Genomic DNA, 21,461 nt, shown 5'->3' with positions numbered 1-21,461 from the left:
AAACGTTCATTTTTTCTCCACTTTTAGTATTTTGTTTCATATGGTATGCTTTACTTTATATATGGTTGTTTGTATTTCATTTCATAAAAGATTAACAATGTTATTGTATTAACTCAACATACTCTAACTAACTAATCATTAAATCAAGATATTTTCTAAACAATAACATGTTTATAGTGTTAACCAAAAAAAAAACAAATGACATGATTTTTTAGAAAAGTAACTATAAAAAGAATATTGTGGACTCACTTGTCTCTGCAAGCTTTACCACACATTTTTCTCTCTATAACTCTCTTTCAAAAGTATAATACAAAAAAAAAAAAAAAAACACCTCTACGAGCTCCTTCCCATGGCAGCAGGACTCTTAACAATCCCCGTAACACTCAAACCACTCACCCGTTCTTCTTTCTCTTCAAACCAACCTATCTCCACCGCCGTTTTCCCACCATCTCCACGACTCAACAGCTTTAAACGGAGAAAGATTCTTACCGTTTGTTTCGTCGTTGGAGAACGGAAACAGAGCTTTCCCATGGACGAGGACAAACCGGAAAGCACGACGAGCTCTTTGGAGATGTTGGCAACGTCGCGGCTTCTCAAGAAAGCAGAGAGGAAAAAAACGGAGAGGATGACTTATTTTATCGCAGCTGTGATGTCGAGCTTTGGTATTACTTCTATGGCTATCATTGCTGTTTATTACCGGTTTTATTGGCAAATGAAGGTAATAAAAATTATATAAAAAAACAGAAACAAAAAAGTACAAAATCAAATTTACTTTTGTCTTAATTTCGAAAAGTGAAACTTGATTTTTTTTTTTTTTTTTTTGGATTTGATATTAGGGAGGTGAAGTGCCTGCATCAGAGATGTTTGCTACATTTGCTCTAGCCGTTGGTGCTGCAGTAAGTTTCCAATTTCTTCCTAAATTGTGGTAAAAACAAACCGAACTTTTATTATATTCTATGCCGAATTATCCAAACCAATATCCAACTTTATGTGAATTAACCAAATATTTACATTCACATTTTTTGGGAGTCTAAAACGCGAATTAGCTTAAACGATTTTGCGTATGCCGATTCTATTCACATTTTTTTTGTAGTTTGTTTTTGTAAAAATTATTTGGATGTTTTTTAGGTTGGGATGGAGTTTTGGGCACGATGGGCTCATAGAGCTTTATGGCACGATTCTTTATGGAACATGCATGAGGTAATTCAATTTTCTCAAATTATTACGGTTTATATTTCCGGTTCTACTGCTACAAATGAAGAAAAAAAAAATGACAATTATTTGGTAAAATTGGTTTTGTGGCAGTCTCATCACAAACAAAGAGAAGGAGCGTTTGAGTTAAACGATGTGTTCGCTATAATAAACGCGGTTCCTGCGATTGGTCTACTCTATTATGGATTTTTTAATAAAGGACTTGTTCCTGGTCTCTGCTTCGGTGCCGTGAGTCTTTTCTCTATCTTTCTCTCTTTACGACGACAATATCCAAAACCTGAAAAGAATTGGTCTTTGACTTCCTTACAATTTAAGTTAATAAAAAACTTGTTCTATTTATCAGAACTAATGAATTATATTTACATAAAAAAAAATATCGGTTCAGTTTAGTTTATTTTCGAAAATTCGGAAAACACTCAAAACGATTGGTTTTGGAGTTTTGCTGACTCTCAGCGGACTGGTGTTTGTATATGGGACATGCCAGGGACTGGGAATAACGATGTTTGGAATGGCTTACATGTTCGTCCACGATGGACTCGTGCACAAGAGATTCCCTGTCGGTCCTATTGCCAACGTCCCTTACCTCCGAAAGGTCGCGGCAGCTCACCAGGTTTAATACCATGCAGTACATAATCCGACCGTGGGAATTTTTTTTTCTTTTATCTCATAATTAGTACTATCGATTTATAATATGGTTTTAAATTTTCAGCTACACCACACAGACAAATTCAAGGGTGTACCATATGGGCTGTTTCTTGGACCAAAGGCAAGAATCTATATTATATAACACCTAAGAAATATTAGAGATATCAAGTGCTACTTTGCATGTAACGTGGATTGACTTTTTACATAGTTTGGATTTTGGTAATGGTGCAGGAACTGGAAGAAGTGGGAGGAAAAGAAGAGTTGGAGAAAGAGATAAGCCGGAGAATCAAATTATACAACAAGGGTTCTTCCACTTCTTAATTGCTACAAAACCCTTTTTTTTTTTACATTTTTTTTTTAAAGAGTAAGAAAAAATATTTGTATTAAAATATATATAAAATGAAGTAGAAGATGAGTCGGGCTAATTAGCCGTTCCAGTACAAATTTGAATACCGTATACATCGATGTGTCATTCAGTTTTGAGCTTACCAAACATATAGATGGATTGGGACCAAAACATAACACGTCAATTTTTTCGGTGATTTCGTCTTGGTCCATATATTAAGTTCAAGTACATATCAGTATTCCTCAATATGCAAAACTATACTTGTATGAATTTTCTAAAATAGGACGATGTCGCGTTCAAGCATTATTAGACAATGACACATGTGGGGATTAAAAAGTATAAGATAAACTACGTACCTTATCTCTGTACCATCCTAACTAATAACATATATATATATTTCAGTTTCAGAATTTGGAAGTTCGGTAGGCTTTGAAGTCTAGAGTACTTTAAGACCACTCATGTTGGAGAACAATGTAATGACTCTCCTTTAAACACAATATCAAACCTAACTTTTAAATATTTGCATCTAATTAAGATACGTGGACCTTGAACGAATGGTACGGGTTAGCGTTGGGCACATGACGGATACCCTTAAAATTTCTGATACCCTTTATCTGACCTGACCCTTACGGGTAATAGAAAAAATTATTCGTATTCGATTCTTAAATAACGGGTACTCGAAAAAACGGATACCCGGTAAAAAATAGTTGACCATTTAAATCATAAATGCCAATAATTTCATATTCCAAAATCCAAAAAAGGAAGAACTCATAAAAAATCCGAAAAAGAAAGAACTCATAAATGTATGTAACATAGTCTAAAAAATTATAAAATTACAAACTTTAAAAATAAAAGCTTATAATTTCATGTTGCCGTTCTTCCGTAAGCTGCCGTGTAGTGGAGACCGGAGAAGGAGACTAGTTTGCTAGTTTATGGTCTATATATAATATATTAATTCAATTGGATATATTAATTGAATTGGGCTTTGTATATATGATTTCAATGGGGCTAAATTGAACTTAGACTTTAACTTTAACTATAAAATATATTTATAAATTAATAATATATAATAATAATACAAAATATTAACAGGTATTTACGGATCGGGTAACGAAACGGGTAAAGGGACGAGTAACGGGACAGGTATTGAAAATTGAACTAATACCCTATACTCATCCCTTACTCGACCATAAAGTTACGGATACCCTTTTTTCGGGACGGGTACGAGCCGAGTAACGGGTCGAGTACGGATAACGGGTATTAGTGCCCAGACCTAGTACGGGTCTGTGTTCACTCCACTGGCGAAAAATCAATAATTAATATCTTCGAGAGGAAGTGGGACGAGTCGGAGTCATACGATTCTTAGATAAAAAGATGTACAGTACTCCTATAAATTAACGTGACTCGTTTGTTAGGTGAATTGAATAGAAAACAAAACTAATCCAAGTCAAGCCAAAGCAAACTAAACCAGACTATTTTGGTATGTAGTTGACGTGAAGTATCTTTGAATGTGCTAGTTTCCCACAAAAATAAATATATACAACTATTTTGCCTTTTATTCCATATTTTTTTAAAAAGCTATAATAGGAATATTGATTTAAAGTTAATCTATGTTTCCTTTGTTCAAAAAAAAAAAAAAAAAAAAAAAGTTAATCTATGTTTTATATATTTTGTAAATTTAAAATTTATTCAAAACATGGATTTTGTTTCTGATTATATATATAACTATTGAAAAATTATTGCAATACATCAAATTCATTTTTTTTTAAAATAATACCAAGCCATGTAATAGTTATGTGAGGTTGGAGATTATCCATACGTGGGCTTGTTGTATGAGAAAATCTTTGAAAGTTAACTTTTGAGTATGAGATTAAGTGAGTGCTGAATGCTTCTTTTTCAGAAATTTTCATAATATGTAATAAATAAAAAGTGTCACTAAGAATTAGAAAAATATTTAAAATAAACAAATAAAAAAACAAGAATTTGGGTGTTTGTTGAGAAACAAAGAAAAGAAAAAAAGAAAGAATTAAGCTCCATCAGAAGGACAAATGTTACAAATTTGCTACTTTGATCATATTGCCAAATAACACTTATAAAAAGTGTCACATAAGATAACTTCAATCTTCCACAGAGAATTTTCCCGGTTGAGTGAACTTCTTTTCGAGTTGCTCCACTTTGTTGAATCTGAAACCTCTGATTCTTATTTCTTCCGGAACCGATGTGTCCTTGTAATCTACTGTCTCCATGGTCCAACCATTGTTCTTGATCGAACCTCCCAGTTTCACCTGTTTTCACAATGTCACCACATAAGTGATCTCTTAATAATCAAAAAAGGAGATAAACAATGGAATACATATGATGTTTTTCAAGAACTCATTACATACCTCTGCATCATCAATGGAATCTACTATAACAGCACCATCCAAGGAGAGATCTTCAATAAACACATTACGACCCTTTATAGCCATCGTAGATCTCTGAGAGACCTCGCAGTTCCCGCTGACTTTCTTTTTGATATCAGAGAAGATCATTCCCCATTTGGGTTTCCATGTGATACGAGACCATACTTCAACCTCTTGGCCGTTCAAGACCTGCTTCACAGGCTCTTCTACTTTGACACCGGCCTAGGGAATTCGTAAAACCAAAGAACAATAAATGTTGCTTTAGAGATTACAAACCGTCATGGAGAAGACTACTTCGAATTGTTTTGACTCAAACCAGTTTATGTAAGGATATACGATAAAATTAAGTGCCTCTAGGGAAAGATTTGAACACTTCAGAAACATATGTGTAACATTAATTGATACAACTAGTTGTTACCTTCTGAAGAATTAAGCTGTTAGCACGATAAATCGCCATTTCTCCAGAAGTTGCACTGTGATATGGATTTCCCTTTGGTACCTTTAGTCAGAAAGGAAACGAGAACAAGTTGATTAGTCACAAGAACCTGTATGCCTTTCAATTCTAGGATCCAGTTTAAAAATTGAAGTTTATTAATCATTATTTGCTCTGTTCATCAACTATTTATTTACCTTAGCAGCATCTTCAGGATTATTCTTGACAGGTGCATAAGCAAGCCATATATCCATCACCTACATGAAGAAACGTTGTCACAACAAAGCAATGCATAATTTAAGTACTGTTTTTCATTACAGATAGCAATAATTACCGTGAATCCAACTCGTGCAGTTGGAGGCAATGTTTTTGGATAATCTTGCATCATGCACTCTAAACGAGTTGAAGATTTAAACGCCGTTTTGGTGCTATCCTTGTATCTATTACATAATCCAGAGAGTAGGTTCAAGGCATAGAATCAGAGTTTCTAGACAATGATACATTCTAGTAGGGGAACAATAAGGAAAAGACGAATCAAGGGGGAGAGAAGTGTGAAGAATTACTTTGGATTAACAAACTCTTTGATTGCCCCTTCAGTTTTTTGCAACTCCTCTTTGTATGAACCAAGTTCCAGAATCAACTGCATTAATTAAAAACATAAGCAAAATATCAAGAGTCTTGAAATCTTTCTAAATCAGTAACAAGTCTGGGATCATTGAATAGAAGACAAGACAACTCACTTGATTAATATTTCCCGGGAAAGGGGAAAAGCCTGTCTCACAGTTAACGTCCCCATCAGGGAATCCAGTTGCTCTTAGTAGAGGATCAAGTTGATTGTACTCCACATTGATCACCATAGATCTCCCTGGAAACCATTTTAATCCATAATGAATAGTGTCATTAAGCAGATGATGTATAGATACTATGGATTATTACTATTCACTTAAGTTACCGTCCGCATGGGTAAGTTTAGTAATTCCTCCGATGGCTTCTTTCGCCTTGCGGGGAACAGCAAGAGAGTTAACATGATACTGTTTGGTAGCACTCACACCCAACGAAGCTGGAATTGCCTGGACCAAGGAAACACAACTGTGAATTTCAACCAGAAACTGTATGAATATTTTAAGACACAAGAGTTGAGAAGCTGCTACTAACATTGAAGAGAAGTCCATTTGTATCTTGGAAAAACAAAACCCATTTTAAACCAGCGTCAAGCCTGAAATTGCAACAAATAAAAAATGTTATAGGCAACAAACTTACAAAATGTATGTGATTCACTTAAAAATATATCTGACAAATGAACAACCATTTATGAAGAAGGCCACTGGAATAAAGAAGTGAATGTACATCGCCATGGCCATGAGGTTTCGTCTATGAATAGCCAAGAAAACGACAGTCAGCCCCGCAAACATTGTACTAGCTTTGGAAATGTTAACACTAGACACATGTACCTGGATCCTGTATTTGTTTTTTGGGTCTAATGCAAGCCTGGCATCATTATCATCAAGACATGCAACTTTTTCCTAGAAAAAAAGAAGAGTAGCCAATAGTGCACTGGTTCTTAAAACATTTTACATTTTAGAAAACTCTTTACAGGACTTTCAGTAGCTGATTATTTATTTACCTGTTTTAGAAGATGTACTTGAGTAGATTTCATCCCAAAGTAAGAGTTTAACTCTAACAGCTCCAGTGTACGTGAATGTGTATCATCAGATGTCATAATAATGAAAGGAATGTCTCTCTGACTTTCATCTGCAGAAATATACAAGCATGATTACTCCTGAGGAATGTGAAGAAGTACTTATTTGCACTTATGATGATTATGTCAGATATCTTGTAGCCAGGAATAAGGATGTCAAAAAAAGTTAGAAACACACCAGAAGCGAGCTTGTTGCTAGCTTCTTGAAGAGCCAGTATAGATTCAATATAATGCTGCAAGAAGCATGTTCCTGTAGTAGTCTCCCTTGGAAGTGCCACCTAAGAAAAGATTCACATTTGGGTCAAATATGTCTGGCAGGTATATTTCGAAACGACAAGTAAGTGTTCATGTTCCTCAGTTTCATAAGTCTTTCTACCACATTGCAATGCTGATAAGAACTATTGTATATAACACAAATACTGATTTAAGTAAATGAAACATAGTTCACTATATACCTTGATTCCATTGTAACCAAGACGCTCGCCAAGACCACCAGCAACAAGAACAAAAGCAGCATTCCTAGCTTCAACAACACCTCTTTTCTCCATTTTGATAAAGTTCTCATCACCGAAACTAAGATTTTCTCCTGAAGGAACCTGCAAAGACCACATGAACCTTATGTTTTTTTAAAAAACAATAGAGACCAATAAAAGATTTGAATTCTTAACAAAAAAAAAAAAAGGGATGATTTGGTGAAACTTACAGAAGGAGAGAAACCATCATATGGGTTCTTCCCTACTTTAGAATCAGCGAGAAGCTCTTTCGCAGTCTTAATATATGATGCTAAACCTCCAGGATAGCTCGAATTTAGGAGAGCAATCTAATAAGACAATTATTTTCAAAATCTTGTTACTATGTGTCCATTCATCAAAACATTGAGATGTCACATGTAAGAAAAAAAACACATAATAAACAAAAACACCTGCTCGAAAAAAGCTAGCTTCTCTTTGTCATCGACACCAAGTCCAAGCCACTGTTGGAAGAGATGACTCTGACCATTTTCCAATAAGATCTTTGCCAATTCAATCTGCCACAAAAACCAGATCAAAAGCAGAATGACATAACGAAGGAGAAGAAGGATTACTAGGTCACCACATGAACAGATGACAAATGGAGAGGTTATAAAAAATAAAAACCTGATCAGGAGACAAAACTCCGAGGTTACTCTGAAGAGCAGGGACTGATGAGAAGACATTGAGATCAACTGTAGAAGCCATGAGCGGCTGCTCTTAACAAAGGAACACGAGCGTGAAAGGAAACTGCAAATTCAAGCTGTGTGATAGACTGATGAGTTAATAAGTATGATTATTCACAAAACGGATCAAACTATATTTTCAGAACATCGCATCTAAAATTTTTTTTTTTTAAAAAAAAAAAAAAGCGAAGGAATCACAATCTAAAACTTTCGTGGCGATCAAGGGAAATACGAACAAATCTCGCAAAAGAAATATGAAGTTAGGGGAAAGATTAGATACTCCGATCTCGATTCATATGAATTACACAACGGCGAGTATGAGCGAAATAAGACGAGAAGAGGTAAAAAAAAAAAAAGAATTGAGAAGATCGTTAGCGGTTTTTACCTTTTGGGAAAATTGAAGAAGGGAGAGAATGAGAGAAGAAGACGGGGGTTTGTGTCGGTGAAAATTGAAGAAGACCGAACCAAAGTTTATGTGTTTTGTAATTGTAAATAAATATTTCTGAATTTTTTTTAGATTTGGGAGATTGGAGGAGGAGACGACAGAAGCTGAGGTGAGAGAGAGAAAGAGTTTGAGATAAAACTGGAAAGTGAATCACGAAAAGCTTTTCCGAGGATTCGTTTCACCAAACGAAAAAAAGAAAATAAAATATTCACCAATAATACAATTACCACACTTAAAGCAATGTATATATTTTTTAAAAATATATTAATGAACAAATCAGAAATTATATGATTTTATGATACGTAGTTTACACAAAGTCATGAAAAGGCATATATACAGATGGCATCTTGAATATTCTCATACAAACAAATCGATGGAGGCTTTGGGAAAAAATTCATAACACATATAAACACAAGTTGTTGATATCTGCATAGAGACTCTTCCTAGCACATAGTAACATACAATAAAACCTCTATAAATTAATAATGTATAAATTAATAAACACTATAAATTAATAAATTTTATTAGTTCCAAATCGGACCAGTGTAAAAAATAACAAAATTCGATAAAATAATAAGATAATAATTTTTCTGAAATCTCCATGTAAAATATGGTCCCAATAATATCATAAATTAATAACCATGTAAATTAAAAATATAATGTATGTTTCTCCTAAAGCTCAAATCTACAAAACAACTGTTATGTTGTATTTTCAAACTATAATGATATAAAATATTTTGTAACATGTCATAAATATATCTATATTTTTTTAAAGTTTTCAATTTTTAGATATCCATCATTTATATTTTGATAGTTTGATTGAATATTAAAATAAAACAATCTATATTATTATTCATAAATTTAATTTTATGTATGTCATGTGTATAAGAGTTTCTCCAACGGTGGATTTAGCCAAGGTTCTTATTACAAATTGTAATTAAAAATAAATCAGAATGAATAAAAAAGATAAGAGTTGCCTCTTATTTAGTAAGCTGAAGAGTTGGCTCTTATTAGATATGTGTCAACATATCGTTGAGTTGGTTTTTAATATAAAAACAAGTTTTTTTCCCCTTTCTTTCTCTTCTTCCTCTTCTCTCTTTCGCGATACTCTCAACCCAAAACGAAGAGATTTAAAAAAAAAAAAATCGGAACATGGCAATCGGAGGTTTTGATAAACCAATCACTAATTGGAGATTTTGATTAATCAATCGGAAATCAAAGATTTTGATTAACCAATCGGAACGACATATTGGAGCTTTAGATTAAGCGACGAGTCTGAATGTGAAAGCGGTGAGTCTTCTCCACCAAATCAAAGCGTTACCTTCGCCAACTCGCAGATTTTGATTAACCAATCTCGATTGTAAAGGTAATTTCCTTTCTCTGATTCTATGGATTCTTGTTTAGTAAGGGTATAGAAATTAGGGTTCTTTAAAGTCTGTTTCTATCTGTGTTCATAGGCATGATTGTAATTAGGGTAATCTGTTTGTAAAATGTGATCAAAGTCTCTGCCTTATTCTCTTACCTCTCTCTGTTTTCTGTTTTATTGTTCTGCTTCTTGTGAATTATGGTTTTTATGCCACCAACAGATGCTTAATCTTTAGAAATAGATGTTTTAATTGAGCTGCAACTTGGTTTTAGTTGTGCTGGTAAGGCTGTGAAGTATGTCGCATTGTAGTTGATATAGATTGTAATGGTGGCTTTTAAAAAGTGAACTAGGATATAACTTATCTGTTTTTGTTTCAGTTTTGGTTATGATCATCGTCTTGTAATCATTTATAAGTCTATAAATGTCGAGAAAGCAAGTATCTTTTGTGTTTAATTTGTTGTTTTTGTTGCTTTGCAGATCACTTGTTACTGAGTTTTACTAAAAACAAAGCATCCATCGGTGTTTCAGGAGCTTTATCGATTCAGCTAGAGGCTTCTGCAAAAACAGAGCTAGCTGCAGATTCGTCCATAGTGATGGAGGAGCCGATTTGGTTGGCTCTCCACTCATTAAAAATGTGATCATTGATCAGTTTCTCTTAACCTCTCTTTTATATTGTTTCTTGTGAGTTTTTGTGAGTTCTTGTGATGGGTGTATAATTTTTTTCAAAATTAAGAATCCCAATAAGAGTTTCACCATTGGAGGAGCAAAATTTTAATTACTCTTTCACAAGTTCTTATTTTCAAAAAGTACAAAATATATTCTTAAAAAAAATAAAAACCCCAAAATAACATCTTTACCGTTGGAGAAGCTCTAAGTGAATTTGTCTATTGTATTTGTAATTTATTGTTAATAATGCTTTCTAAATATTATAAATTCAATTTTAATATCATAAAATTTTGAATATCCAAAATTATTGTTAAAATTGTCTCAATTCATAATTTTTAAAAATTAAACTATTAAAAATATATTTATAAATTAATATCACTATAAAATAATAAAATATTTTGGTCCCAACATTATTAATTTATAGAGGTTTTACTGTATAACAAAGATGCTTATTAGTTATTACAATAACTTTTCGTTAACAAGCTTTTTGCATCGCAATAAAAAAATAAAACAAATCAATGAATCATGTCTAACAAACATATTTAAAATTCAAGCAAAAGTAACACCAAACTAGTACATCCTATCAATTTTTTTTTTTTTAATATAATTAACAAAACACCTTTATTTTAGTTTAAATTTTTCTTCTTTTTTTGGTGGTTAACGAACAGAAGCAGCCCAATTGCAATTAATATAATAAGCAAAGCCCATATAAGCCCACTGCTTTTCTATCCTATTTATAAGATCCAATCTCAGCCGTTTAAACAAAAGTTACATAAGCCACGTGGTGGTCAGACTTCCATAGTTGCAATTTGACACCGCCGCCCAAGTACCAAAGTCCCAATCGAAAACTTCCACTGACAAAAAAAGTCTAGAACTGCCCTCATCCGCTACGTGTCGTTTTTCAATTGGTTGGAAGACACCATATGGGCTGCTGTCTCTTGTACTCTTTCTTCTTCGTCAGCTTCTTCTATCTTTTTCACTTTTAATATACGACCAAAGCACGGAAAAAAAATTCTTCTTTCTCTTCGCTTCTCTGTTTTCTCTCTACTTTTATCTCTCTCTCTGTCTCTGTGGATAGAAATAGCAAACGTCACGTCCTCGATTTGGTCTCTGTATTAATCCGATTAATCTCCGGAGGTGTTCTTCGTGGTAGTCTGTTTCTATGCCATTTTGCCGAGGTTAGGATCTGATCCCTTTTCTAATCTTTTAAAACTATTCAATTTTCAGTAGATCGATTCAATTCGAATCCTTGATTGGTTTAGGTTGTTGTGATCTTTGAACCGAGTTATAATTCAAGTCGTGTTTGGTTTGATTTTGGTGTTTGATTAGTTTATGGAACAGATCTGAGAATTATAGGTTGATTAGCCGTAGTTGCTATCAGATTTAGCCTATTTAGCATATGTTTTAGCCAGATTGACTCTTGTTAATTCTTACTGAATTGTTTACTCATAGACTCATAGTTCATTAAGGATATGTGCCTTCAATTGTGGGTGATTTATCTTGGTTTCTTGAACAGTGTTAGTTCTTTTGAATTACAGTCTCTTTAGATTAATGGTACTGTGACGTTGTGGTTGTGCAGCTTTCATTAGATTGAGAAAGCAGATGTGTTGATTTGGTATATATATATATATATATGACTTAGGATTGATGTTCTCCTCTGTAATTAGAATCTTATTAAGTATATTGTTTCATTTGTAGAAAATGGGAGAAGTTAAGGGATGTTGGAAAATAGGACGAATGCTTCCAAAGGATAAGTCTGCAAACTCCTACAACGTCTCTCTTCTGTTATCTCCGGTTGTTTCTGTTTGGGATTGTATCGTTCGTAAAATGAGGTATACCTACATACCTGAGTGGGTGTAGTATTCTTTGAGATCGTTGCATCCCCTAGTTCTAGTGAGGTTAGTTAAGTTCTTCAGTTGGTAGAATTAGCAAAGTAAGCAAGGAAAAGAAGAAGCCAGTTGATAACATTTAGTAAATGTATACTTTTTAGTTTATTTTTTTTTCACTTTGGAGAGAATCCATAAAGCCAGGCAAACAAAGACTTGTAGCAATCATGGATAACAGTAGCTCGATGCGCAAACAAGCTCAGCCGACTGTTAGAAAAGCAAAGAAGAAGCAAGTTAAAGATGAAGTGGACAGAATCAAACAAGCTGAGAAGAAAAAGAGACGCCTTGAGAAAGCCATTGCTACTTCTGCTGCAATCCGGGCTGAGCTAGAGAAGAAGAAACAAATGAAGAAGGAAGGACTGCTAGAGGCAGCAGCAGGTGAAGAAGATTCAGCAGAGGCTGCAAAGAAGAAGCAGGAGAGAGACGAACTAGAGCGTATGAAACAATCAGAGAAGAAAACGATACTGGAAAAATCCATCGCTACTTCTGCAGCCATCAGGGTTGAGCTAGCGAAGAAGAAGCTTAAAAAGCTCGAGGAACAAAAGAGACTGGATGAGGAAGGTGCTGCCATCTCAGAGGCTGTCGCTCTGCACGTCTTACTTGGCGAAGATTATGATGACTCATACCGAAACATGTTAAACCATGAAAGAGATTTCAAACCATGGGACTACACTACCAAATTCAATTTTTCTAGTGGTGGAAGAAACAGATTGTTTCCTCACCAGCGCTGCTCGAGCTATGCGGTTCATAGTAACAACAGACCAAGAGACAGTAGTAACTGGTTAGTCTCATATGAGCCTTTCGCAAGGGGATGGGATAACAACAACAACAACAACATGGGAATATCAACTGATTTGATTGCTGCTCAAGCTGTGTCGTCACTACAGATCTCTGAGAATACTGACGTGAACGCAATTGTCTTCAATGGCATGTTCAGAAGATAACAGTGTCATACTCCCAAAGAATAAAAGCATTTGTAAACTATTTAAAGTTTGTGTGCTGTTCTTTTATTTTACTACATAGCGAAAAAAGAAACACCCGTTGTGTCTCTTACACTCTGAAAATACTTGCAATCTCTCTTTTGTTTTGTAGAGAAGTGAGTCTCATATGATTTGTTTTGGTTTCTTTTTGTTGTTCTACTTTACGGAATCTTCTCATCATCTCATTCCATTGGCAATACTAGCAATAGCTTCATGAATAATGCTGACGACTTCAATAGAATCATTTTTAAGCTTAGAAAGATGAAACCAAATTGAAACGGCGTCGTTTACAAAAGTCAACCGAGCTTTTTAAAACTTCAAATTTTCCACTCATCAGACATTCTAATCACCGGTTCGGTTTCCTGCTTAACCGGATAGATAATTTTACTGGTTACATACAGCCATTAAAATCCTGGTGCTCCTCCTTTTTGGTTGAAGTCTCTGCGTCTGCGAGATCGCGCTTTAAGCTTCGTAAGTTGCTTTCCATGGAAACTCCCTTAATCTTTAGAACATACATAGTTTTTGAATTATATGAACTCTCTCTCTAGTTTACTCTAGCGTGTTTTAGTTGCGAGATTTAAACGAAATCGAGATGTAATCGAAGAAGGTGTTTTGTGCGTACTAAATTAGTGATTACAAATCAACGAAATCCATGAGGTTTATTCGCGATGAAATTAGGGTTTCTACCAATTTTGGCTTGTTTTTTTGATGAAATTAGGATTGAGTAGTACTACTGATCACTGTACGATTACGATTCTGTCTGTTATGGTCACTCTTGCTCATAAGGTTTATCTTGTTTGGTGCTCAGTGAACAACTGCAATTCTCATGGAAAATAACTCTGTTTTGTAATTTGTAGTACCCAGGCTTTTAAGTTCATGGATCACTAGGCCAAGGGAATTGGTGACTGAGTATTGTAAGACTGGTTGCTACTTAACCTTTGTGTTGGTCTTATTGCTGCCGTTTTTTTAAAATCCTTATTGTGACACATTACTTTGGAATGACTTACTTGAAATCGCGTCTCGATGTTTGATTGATGTTATTGGCCTGTGAGCATTTGCACTCCACTGAGATCTTGAGAGAGGAGACTTTGTTTATATCAGAGGAAAACATCTTGGTTCTAACTTCTAATGTTGATTGATGTTTGCTTATTTGCAGGTTGATGCAGTATCACATTCTTTAAGATCTTGAGTTTGGAATTGATTCTTTTTTGTTTCTGCAATTAAAATGGTAACTACAATCAATAAAGCATTTTTTTCATGTCAGTTTATGTGTGTATATATCTTCATTTATTTCATTTAACTTAGTAAATACGCCATTGAAACTCATTTTAGAATGCAGATCTTGTTTGCTTCTCTGTCTTTTATGTTAAATTGTATCATCTTTTAAATATTTTTTTAACATATATACACACTACAGGATACTGGTGGGTGGGTAGATGAAAAAAGCGAGAACAGATTATATGTTGGAAACCTGGATCTTCGAATAAACGAGTAAGTAAAAAATCAGAGCTTGTTTGTTACCTCCATTCCATTGCTCAAAACTTTTTTCAATACTTTATATAAGTTTCACTTCCTCACAGGGCTGCGTTGATAAAAATGTTTTCTCCATATGGGAAGATATTATCAGAAGACTTCCTTTGGCACACACGCGGGCCAAAGAAAGGAGAACCACGCGGCTATGCTTTCATTCAGTTCAGCCTTAAAGAGGTAAACTAATAATCTAAAAGCTTTCTTGGTTTTGCATTTGCGTGTTTTGATTGAGCAATCTCCTGATTTCTACATCTAAAGTGATGTACACAGGAAGCTGAATTGGCGAAGGAGAAGATGCATGGGAGATTAGCTTGTGGTAGGCCTTTGGTTGTACGTCTAGCTAGTGAGAAGCATCTTGAAGATTCCTCTCATGATCATCATTCCAAAAGATCATTACCAGAAGCAAATAGAACGAGGTTTGTAACTGGAACTAGTAGTACCTCAGGACAAATGAGCCGAAACGAAAAAGTAGCTGCCATCAAGAACAAACTCAAAGCATTGGACGAAGATGAGAAACAAGATCCCAAGAAACAGAAGATGTAAAAAGAATCGGTTTATAAAACCCACACATCTGTTTTTTTTTTGTTCTTTTTAACTTTTGGCACTTCTATAGTTGAACCCGAATTCGGTTTACTGGTTTAATGAAAACCAAATTTGATTTTAGATTCGGTTTGGCTCGAATGTAGGTGAGCAAAGTATATATATTATTTATTTAGAAAGCAAAGTTGACGCACATGGTTTAATATGTAATCACTCACTCGCTTCTCTTTCCACCTTTGCTTGTTGTAAAGCTGACGCGAATAAAATGGCGACGAGCTTGTCGTTACTCAACGTGACCGGAATCTCGTTACCGTCGTCGAGGTTACTTCGCCGGCGTTCGCACATTGTCTCACGCAAGGATCTTCCTGAATTATCGGCTAAACCAGTCCCTTCGCGGCTTAGCTTATCTCCCGCTTCGTTGTCGCGATTTCGTAACGGAAGCGATAGGTTTCTCTCGCCGGATTCGTCGTTACCGGAATTATCTTCTCCGCTCCGATCGGTTACTGTGAGATCGTTGAGTACGCCTCTCATTTCTCCAAACGATGAATGGGGAACTTGGACTGCTCTCTTCGCTACTGGGGCTCTTGGTCTCTGGTATGATCGTCACTCTTTACGAAAACTCCGATCGTTAGTTTATTCTGATCGGGAAATTTCCGTTATGTTGATTCTTAGGTGAATTTGATTTTGCATGAATTTATAAAGAGAGGTTTTAATTTTTTGTTTCAAGAAATGAAAATCACAAGTGGGGTGATTGATTCTAACAGGTCGGAGAATACAAAGGTCGGAGCCGCGATGAGTGGTGCGTTGGTCAGCACTCTAGTTGGGCTAGCAGCTAGCAATCTAGGGATCATTTCTTCCCAAGCTCCTGCTTTTGCTGTAGTTTTGAATTTCTTGCTTCCGTTAGCTGTTCCTCTGTTGTTGTTTAGAGCTGATTTGCGCCGAGTGGTTCAGTCTACTGGAAAGCTTCTCTTGGCTTTTTTGATTGGATCAGGTAATAGGTCCCTGTCTTGTTGTATCTTAGTGACAGGGGTGGTAGCAAAAGGATCATAGTTTACTCAACATTCACACTTATGAAATTATCTGAAAAACCTGAGCTTTTGCTATTTTATGGTTTTCATAACAGTTGCCACAACCGTCGGTACAGCTCTAGCATACTATCTTGTGCCAATGAGATCACTTGGCCCGGATAGTTGGAAGATTGCAGCTGCTCTCATGGGAAGGCATATCGGTGGAGGTAACTTTACATCCATATGTCTTTGGACGTTGTGTGATTTAAATCTTCCATTATCTTGTTCCCTTTCTTCTATAATGGCTTATAAGTTGTATGTTGATTGTTTTATGTCCAGCCGTTAACTACGTAGCTATATCAAATGCTCTCGGAGTTACACCATCGGTTTTAGCCGCTGGACTTGCTGCTGATAATGTTATATGCGCATTATATTTCGCGGCATTGTTTGCTTTGGGATCCAAAATTCCTGCGGAAGCTGTACCACCACCGACTACTGGTAAGTCTGAATGTGGCTGTGATGTCTGGTTTCGTTTGGTTTGGCGTCCCTTTGGAAAGAATTGATCATCGAGGTTATCTAAATCTTCAGTTAGGAAGTCACTTCTATTGGATTAGATATCAAGAGGAAAATGTTCTGTTCCATTTATTTTTCATGTCGATTCTAGCCAGTATTTTAATCAATTTGTTATGACATTTTGAATTCCATTTCATAGATTCTGTTTCGGAATTTTGACATAGATGTTGCTCTTCTATGGCAGAGGCAGAGGCAGAGACGAACAAAGGTTCTGAAACTCAAAACAAAATTCCTGTGGTACTGATAGCTACTGGAATTGCTGTGTCATTAGCTATATGCAAGGTCGGGGCTTTGCTGACAAAGCACTTTGGGATTTCGGGTGGTAGCTTACCGGCTATAACCGCAGTTGTTGTTATTTTAGCAACCGTCTTTCCGTCCCAGTTTGGACGTCTTGCTCCATCTGGAGAAGCCATGGCTCTAATTCTGATGCAGGTATAAGACAACTACAAGAGTTTCAAGAACAATAAAACGTTCTTGATATTAATCAAACTAGTTTTCTGTCAGGTATTCTTCACGGTGGTGGGTGCGAGCGGAAACATATGGAGTGTGATAAACACGGCGCCGAGCATATTCTTGTTTGCCTTGGTCCAAATTGGGACACATCTAGCTGTGATATTAGGCATAGGAAAGCTGCTAAACATCGAGCTAAGGTTGCTGCTTCTAGCATCAAATGCTAATGTCGGAGGACCCACGACTGCAGCTGGAATGGCGACTGCTAAGGGATGGAACTCGTTGATAGTTCCGGGGATTCTGGCAGGAATATTTGGAATCGCCATTGCAACTTTCCTCGGGATTGCATTTGGAGTTAAAGTTCTCCAGTTCATGTGAAGATGGTAATATAACTTAATTATGGATCTGATTCTGCTCATATTTGGTAGATTCTGCTCACTAAATTACTGTACGATTACGATTCTGTTTGCTATAGTTACTCGTTTATCTTCTTTGGTGCTTAGTGAACAACTGCAATTCTCATGAAAAAAAAATCTCTGTTTTATACTTTGTAGTGCCTAGCTTAAAAGTTCATGGATCACTAGGCGAAGGCAAGATAGTAACACTGGTTGAGTGGTTGATATGGTCTTATTGCCGTTTCTTTTAAATCCTTATCGTGGCACATTACTTTTGAATGTCTTATTTAAAATCGCGTCTCAATGTTTTGATTGCTGTATTATGAGCATTTGCATTCCACTATCATCTTGAGAGAGGGGACTTTGTTTATATGAGAAGAAAACGTCTTAGTTCTAATGTTTAACACTCAAAATCATTCAAAGAAACTGTAACCTCTCTACTTCTCTCCCTCGATCTCTTATCTCCGATACAATAACAAATTAGATAAGTTTGCTCATCCCAAGATTAGTGGAACTGTCTACAACTACAAACTCAAGAACTATTTTATTCTCTATTATTTGTCATTAACTTTACTTTGAAGTTTTTAAAAAATAGATATCTTCTTTTTGGTTTTAAAATCTAAATTGCTTTCCATATGTATGCGATCGATGGTGGGAATGACTTTTCGGAAAGTTGTATCAAACAGATAACCTTTTGGATTGCATTCAAGAAAGGCTGAATAAGATTCCATTTCTCGTAATTAAAAAAGTTAATCAATTATTAATCCATTCATATTAACACCCTTAAGTATGTACAAGTTTGTCTCCCGATGAACATTAAAATACCGTAATTTGCGCTTATGCTAAAACCGTCTCTTAACCGGATCATTTCAGAATGGTTTGCCAAGAACCGGAAAATCAAAATATATACAGATTAACTTGGAATTGGAGGATTCTGATACAAGAAAGCTTTTTCTAACACTCAAAATCATTCAAAGAAACTGTAACCTCTCTGTCTCTCTCTCTAATCTCTTATCTCCCATACACTGACAATTTCACTTTACAAAAAAAAAAAGCAAAGACTCTCCACTCACAATCTCTACAAAATCATTTTACAGAAAAGGCAGGAAGAGTGTTTTCTCTCTCTCTCTCTTTTCTCTCACACTCTCTCCACTAGAGGCTGCAACATGTTGACGAGCTTACCGTTCCTGAATGCAACTTCAATCCCATCTCCGTCGTCACCGGTACCTTTTCTCCGACGACCTCACATTGTTTCCCGCCAAAACACTCTTCCTGCCTTTTCTGTTAAAGCTGACTCTCAGCGCCTTAGCTCCTCTCCTTCTTTACATTCTTCTCTGTTTTCACCGTTTGGTAGCCGATGCAAGAGATTTATCGGACAGTATCCGATACGATCAGTTACAGTAAGATCGCAGTTAAGCACGCCTCTCATTTCTCCCAACGATGAATGGGGAATGTGGACTGCTCTCTTCGCCACTGGAGCTTTCGGTATTTGGTAGGCATTAAAGTAATCTATAAAAGGATATGTGTTCATATCATCCGTCCGCTCTTATTGCCAGTTGGTCTTACAGGTCGGAAAAGACAAAAATAGGAAGTGCGATGAGCGGTGCACTAGTGAGCACTCTAATAGGACTTGCAGCTAGCAATTTAGGGATCATTTCTTCAGAAGCTCCTGCTTTCTCTGTAATGATGAACTTCTTGCTCCCGTTAGCTGTTCCTCTGCTTTTGTTTAGAGCAGATCTTCGCCGTGTGATTCAATCTACTGGAAAACTTCTCTTTGCTTTTCTCATCGGATCATGTAATTACAAAATCTTCATCTCTCTTTTCACTTTATCTACATGATCACGATCATGACTCTGTTTCATCTAAATCCAATTCTGTTATATTCATTAAAAAAAACAGTTGCTACAACGGTTGGGACTGTTTTGGCTTACTTACTCGTACCGATGAAATCGCTTGGTTCTGATAGTTGGAAAATAGCAGCTGCCCTTATGGGAAGACATATTGGTGGAGGTAAATAGTAAACCATCCATATATATATCTTGCAATATAAAGTTGAAGAATTTTGCTTAGTTTGTTTGTTTTTGTGCAGCTGGAAACTACATTGCAATAGCGAAAGCTCTCGATGTATCTCCTTCAGTGATAGCTGCTGGACTTGCTGCTGATAGTGTTATATGTGCATTGTATTTCATGTCATTGTTTGCTTTAGCCTCTAAAATACCTGCTGAATCTGCACCACCAGAAAGTACTAGTGGTAAGCAAGATCACATAACCAATTTCGAAGTTGTGTGTTTGATTTATAATAACTTGATTATGCCCTTTTTAATATAATGGCAGATGATGGTGTGATTGTCAAGAAAAGCAGAGACAAAATTACTGTGATACAAATGGCTACAGGAATAGTTGTGTCCTTAGCTATATGCAAAGTTGCAACTGTTTTCACAACGTATTTAGGGATTTCGGGCGGTAGCTTACCAGCGATAACTGCTATAGTTGTTGTTTTAGCAACTATATTTCCGTCTCAGTTCGACCATCTCGCACCATCTGGAGAAGCAATGGCTCTAGTTCTGATGCAGGTGAGAGACATGATGAATACATAGTTATCTATATACTTATACACCATTTGCATAATTGTATGTGTGTTGATCAAGAGCTATTCAAATTGTATGGAAAAAAACAGGTGTTCTTTGCAGTGTTGGGAGCAAGTGGAAACATAAGGAGTGTAATAAGCACAGGTCCAAGCATATTTATGTTTGCTTTGTTACAAATAGTGATACATCTTGGGGTGTTACTAGGAATAGGGAAGGTGATGAAGATAGAGCTACGGCTTTTGCTTCTTGCATCAAACGCAAATGTTGGTGGACCAACAACTGCTGCGGGAATGGCTACGGAAAAGGGATGGAGCTCTTTGATAGTTCCCGGGATTCTTGTCGGAATATTTGGGATCGCCATTGCAACATTCCTAGGGATTGTGTTTGGGGTTAAAGTCCTCAAGTTCATGTGATGTTTTAACTTTCAAGTCCCGTGAATGTAAAAAATTCGATAAGTTTGCTCATCCCAAAGATTAGTGGAACGGTCCAACCTATTTTTAGCTCCATTCTACATTTTGAAAATGGGGTTTTTCTCCAATCTCTATTTCTCTTTTTTTTTAACTTAAAAAAAGTATATTATAAGTATATTCTTTTTTATATTTCATTTTTAATTTTTGTAATTATCGTCTGCTTATTAGAATTATAGATAAAAAAAAATTGCTGTATCTGTTTTAACTCAGACAATAAAAAAAGAGTTTTAGATGAGTTTTATGAAGTCAAAACTATGGTTAAGAGACCTTCTTCGAGCTATAATATTTATAATCATGTTGATATGAAGAAGAGATGGATTGCAGTTTGAAAGGTATCGAACAAGCTGCTCTCTTCAACGTCATTGCATCCGGTTTTTTTGGCTGTTGGTGACTTGAAACCCGTCCTAAGCAATATTTTGAGAGAAATCACTCTTTCACCGGATTGTGTTGTAAAAACTCAATGCTATACTTGTTTCTTTTCTTCTTTGATCTCATAAAAGCTACCTAATGGATCATCACATCTAAATAATTCTTTGCAGTGTTGGGAGCAAGTGAAATTAAAACATAAGGTGTGTAATAAGCACAGGTCCAAGCATACATCTTGGGGTGTTACTAGGATTAGGCCAGGTTGGA

The 21,461-nt window shown here is 35.7% G+C and overlaps 6 protein-coding genes across 12 annotated transcripts; 5 read left to right on the top strand and 1 right to left on the bottom strand.

The window, feature by feature from the left end:
* LOC104761269 (beta-carotene 3-hydroxylase 2, chloroplastic) lies at positions 1-2,301 on the top strand. Its single transcript, XM_010484322.3, has 7 exons — positions 1-718; positions 837-896; positions 1,129-1,200; positions 1,306-1,440; positions 1,697-1,822; positions 1,922-1,978; positions 2,089-2,301. Exons 1-7 carry the CDS (start codon positions 350-352, stop codon positions 2,176-2,178), a joined length of 909 nt encoding a protein of 302 aa, XP_010482624.1. The 5' UTR covers positions 1-349; the 3' UTR covers positions 2,179-2,301.
* Positions 2,302-4,095: 1,794 nt separating this feature from the next.
* LOC104761268 (UDP-sugar pyrophosphorylase) lies at positions 4,096-8,681 on the bottom strand. Of its 2 annotated transcripts, none has more exons than XM_010484321.3 (18): positions 8,318-8,681; positions 7,874-8,009; positions 7,660-7,764; positions 7,441-7,557; positions 7,193-7,333; positions 6,916-7,015; positions 6,663-6,790; positions 6,490-6,561; positions 6,345-6,409; positions 6,194-6,254; positions 5,991-6,108; positions 5,779-5,903; positions 5,602-5,678; positions 5,373-5,478; positions 5,236-5,295; positions 5,024-5,104; positions 4,588-4,827; positions 4,096-4,488 (listed from the first exon to the last, which is right to left on the bottom strand). In XM_010484321.3, exons 2-18 carry the CDS (start codon positions 7,952-7,954, stop codon positions 4,321-4,323), a joined length of 1,845 nt encoding a protein of 614 aa, XP_010482623.1. In that variant the 5' UTR covers positions 7,955-8,009; positions 8,318-8,681; the 3' UTR covers positions 4,096-4,320. The 2 variants fall into 2 exon arrangements, with proteins under 2 accessions (XP_010482623.1, XP_019096100.1); XM_019240555.2 differs by having other exon boundaries at positions 8,213-8,342.
* Positions 8,682-12,118: 3,437 nt separating this feature from the next.
* LOC104761267 (uncharacterized) lies at positions 12,119-13,420 on the top strand. Its single transcript, XM_087499218.1, has one exon. The coding sequence runs from the start codon at positions 12,463-12,465 to the stop codon at positions 13,237-13,239; it is 777 nt and encodes a 258-aa protein (XP_087355344.1). The 5' UTR covers positions 12,119-12,462; the 3' UTR covers positions 13,240-13,420.
* Positions 13,421-13,632: 212 nt separating this feature from the next.
* Positions 13,633-15,468, top strand: LOC104761265 (uncharacterized). Of its 4 annotated transcripts, none has more exons than XM_010484315.2 (6): positions 13,633-13,746; positions 14,133-14,189; positions 14,432-14,503; positions 14,693-14,766; positions 14,856-14,982; positions 15,076-15,468. In XM_010484315.2, exons 3-6 carry the CDS (start codon positions 14,501-14,503, stop codon positions 15,346-15,348), a joined length of 477 nt encoding a protein of 158 aa, XP_010482617.1. In that variant the 5' UTR covers positions 13,633-13,746; positions 14,133-14,189; positions 14,432-14,500; the 3' UTR covers positions 15,349-15,468. The 4 variants fall into 4 exon arrangements, with proteins under 4 accessions (XP_010482617.1, XP_010482619.1, XP_010482618.1 ...); XM_010484317.2 differs by having other exon boundaries at positions 14,133-14,198; XM_010484316.2 differs by lacking the exon at positions 14,133-14,189.
* Positions 15,469-15,530: 62 nt separating this feature from the next.
* Positions 15,531-18,196, top strand: LOC104763406 (uncharacterized). 2 transcript variants are annotated; one of them, XM_087499217.1, is made up of 7 exons: positions 15,531-15,939; positions 16,110-16,336; positions 16,469-16,579; positions 16,692-16,850; positions 17,116-17,357; positions 17,430-17,758; positions 17,930-18,196. In XM_087499217.1, exons 1-6 carry the CDS (start codon positions 15,611-15,613, stop codon positions 17,751-17,753), a joined length of 1,392 nt encoding a protein of 463 aa, XP_087355343.1. In that variant the 5' UTR covers positions 15,531-15,610; the 3' UTR covers positions 17,754-17,758; positions 17,930-18,196. The 2 variants fall into 2 exon arrangements, with proteins under 2 accessions (XP_087355343.1, XP_010485083.2); XM_010486781.2 differs by having other exon boundaries at positions 17,110-17,357.
* Positions 18,197-18,704: 508 nt separating this feature from the next.
* LOC104761263 (uncharacterized) lies at positions 18,705-20,896 on the top strand. 2 transcript variants are annotated; one of them, XM_010484314.3, is made up of 6 exons: positions 18,705-19,262; positions 19,339-19,565; positions 19,670-19,780; positions 19,860-20,021; positions 20,105-20,343; positions 20,448-20,896. In XM_010484314.3, exons 1-6 carry the CDS (start codon positions 18,937-18,939, stop codon positions 20,769-20,771), a joined length of 1,389 nt encoding a protein of 462 aa, XP_010482616.1. In that variant the 5' UTR covers positions 18,705-18,936; the 3' UTR covers positions 20,772-20,896. The 2 variants fall into 2 exon arrangements, with proteins under 2 accessions (XP_010482616.1, XP_087354234.1); XM_087498108.1 differs by having other exon boundaries at positions 18,820-19,262; positions 20,563-20,896.
* Positions 20,897-21,461: the final 565 nt, after the last annotated feature.

Source organism: Camelina sativa, chromosome 18 (assembly GCF_030686135.1).
Source record: "Camelina sativa cultivar CO46 ecotype springtype chromosome 18, ASM3068613v1".
In the NCBI taxonomy this organism is placed as follows: domain Eukaryota; kingdom Viridiplantae; phylum Streptophyta; class Magnoliopsida; order Brassicales; family Brassicaceae; genus Camelina; species Camelina sativa.
This window is presented reverse-complemented; position numbering and strand designations above follow the sequence as displayed.